Raw genomic sequence first — 2,500 nt, 5'->3', positions numbered from 1 at the left:
GAGTCTGAAAGAGAAACTTACAATTCCACAATTTGCTGGAATTTCGCTCGCTCCAGCTGTGATGTCATCGTAGATTGACGGGTAATTCTGACAACTGATTGGACGGATACTCTCCGGGGAGATCGGACCCACGTGGGGAGCGGGGGGAAACAGAACCGAATGAACCGCGGCACGCGTGCGCGACCCAAACCATGGACGGAACGGTTCAGATTGGTTTTTCGGGAACCGTTTCACCCTGATAGACAGATTCAGTGGGACGTTCAGACATCTAAACTCTGCTGACAGCAGCAGAAACCTGCTGTGATGTGTGATGTGTGATGTGTGATGTGTGATCTGTGATGTGTGATGTGTGATGTGTGATGTGTGATCTGTGATGTGTGATGTGTGATGTGTGATCTGTGATGTGTGATGTGTGATCTGTGATGTGTGATGTGTGATGTGTGATGTGTGATCTGTGATGTGTGATGTGTGATGTGTGATCTGTGATGTGTGATCTGTGATCTGTGATCTGTGATGTGTGATGTGTGATGTGTGATGTGTGATCTGTGATGTGTGATGTGTGATCTGTGATGTGTGATCTGTGATGTGTGATGTGTGATGTGTGATGTGTGATGTGTGATCTGTGATGTGTGATGTGTGATCTGTGATGTGTGATGTGTGATGTGTGATGTGTGATCTGTGATGTGTGATCTGTGATGTGTGATGTGTGATCTGTGATGTGTGATGTGTGATGTGTGATGTGTGATCTGTGATGTGTGATCTGTGATGTGTGATGTGTGATGTGTGATCTGTGATGTGTGATGTGTGATCTGTGATGTGTGATGTGTGATGTGTGATGTGTGATCTGTGATGTGTGATGTGTGATCTGTGATGTGTGATGTGTGATGTGTGATGTGTGATCTGTGATGTGTGATCTGTGATGTGTGATGTGTGATCTGTGATCTGTGATCTGTGATCTGTGATCTGTGATGTGTGATGTGTGATGTGTGATCTGTGATGTGTGATGTGTGATCTGTGGGCAGTGAGGCGCTGCAGCCCAGCCTGCTGACAGTAGTAGTACCAGTAGTAGTACCAGTAGTAGTACCAGTAGTAGTACCAGTAGTAGTACCAGTAGTAGTACCAGTAGTAGTACCAGTAGTAGTACCAGTAGTAGTACCAGTAGTAGTACCAGTAGTAGTACCAGTAGTAGTACCAGTAGTAGTAGTTGCAGTATGTGTGTTGCAGGGAGCTGAGCAGCAGTGAGGCGGTGCAGAATCCTGCTTCAGTCCAGCAGACGGTTCTGCAGATGAGGAGAACCCAGCAGGAACTGACAGAACAACGCTGCCAGCTCATCCAGAACCTCTGGTAAGGAGAACCTAAGAACTATTAAACCATTACAGCTTTAGAACCTGAGAACCGTTCCACATCATATTAATGCTTTAGAACCTGAGAACTATTAAACCATTACAGCTTTAGAACCTGAGAACCGTTCCACATCATATTAATGCTTTAGAACCTGAGAACTATTAAACCATTACAGCTTTAGAACCTGAGAACCGTTCCACATCATATTAATGCTTTAGAACCTGAGAACTATTAAACCATTACAGCTTTAGAACCTGAGAACCGTTCCACATCATATAACAGACGATTCACTTTAAACTGGAGCCTCACTGTGTGGATCCACACCCACTGGTGTCTCTTCATCTCTCTGGTCTTCATTTCCTCTCCTGGTAGATGATTGACAGGTCAGACCTCCAATAACTCGCTGTGTCACTTCCTGTCCCTGTGTTACAGCTCCTTGGCCCCGCCCACCTGCTCCACAGCTCTGGTCTCTGATTGGTACAACCAGCTGACAGCTGTCAATCACAAGATCGGTAACTATCATCAACTCTGTTTCTGTCTCTGCTGCCTGTTAAACAACACCTCCTCACAGTGTGTGTGTGTGTGTGTGTGTGCGTGCGTGCGTGTGTGTGTGTGTGTGTGTGTGTGTGTGTGTGTGTGTGTGTTCAGACTGTCTTCATGATGACTCCATGCGTCGGCTGCGTTGCTGCTATGAACAGAGCTGGCAGGACTGTCTGGCTGAGGTGGAGCGCTGCAGGGTAACACACACACACACACACACACACACACATACCCACACACACACACACACACACACACACACACACACACACACACACACACACAAGTATCAGTCCTACTGAACAGACTTAGTTGTTTTCTGTGAACACAGAGCTTCATCAGAGTAAAGTGACAGGCGGATGAACTCGCTTTCCTCCAGTAACACAGTTTACATTCACATTCTGTTAGACAGTCGAGGTCTTCCTCACCCTGTCACCCTGAGGAGAAACCTCATGTCACCCTGAGGAGAAACCTCGTGTCACCCTGAGGAGAAACCTCATGTCACCCTGAGGAGAAACCTCATGTCACCCTGAGGAGAAACCTCGTGTCACCCTGAGGAGAAACCTGAGGAGAAACCTCATGCCACCCTGAGGAGAAACCTCACGTCACCCTGAGG

The 2,500-nt window shown here is 47.1% G+C and overlaps 1 protein-coding gene across 1 annotated transcript in view; it reads left to right on the top strand.

Annotated features, from left to right (window-relative positions):
• The window catches only part of ccdc180 (coiled-coil domain containing 180), a 29,884-nt gene that overhangs the window by 8,587 nt on the left and 18,797 nt on the right, over window positions 1-2,500 (top strand). Inside the window, exons 8-9 of the mRNA XM_078285406.1 lie at window positions 1,225-1,344; window positions 1,777-1,856. Of these exons, the coding sequence (XP_078141532.1) occupies window positions 1,225-1,344; window positions 1,777-1,856 (200 nt within the window). The remainder of the gene's footprint in view (window positions 1-1,224; window positions 1,345-1,776; window positions 1,857-2,500) is intronic.

The sequence above is a fragment of the Centroberyx gerrardi genome, chromosome 8 (assembly GCF_048128805.1).
Source record: "Centroberyx gerrardi isolate f3 chromosome 8, fCenGer3.hap1.cur.20231027, whole genome shotgun sequence".
Classification (NCBI taxonomy): domain Eukaryota; kingdom Metazoa; phylum Chordata; class Actinopteri; order Beryciformes; family Berycidae; genus Centroberyx; species Centroberyx gerrardi.
The sequence above is the reverse complement of the archived record's forward strand: the minus strand, read 5'-3'. Positions and strand labels throughout refer to the sequence as shown.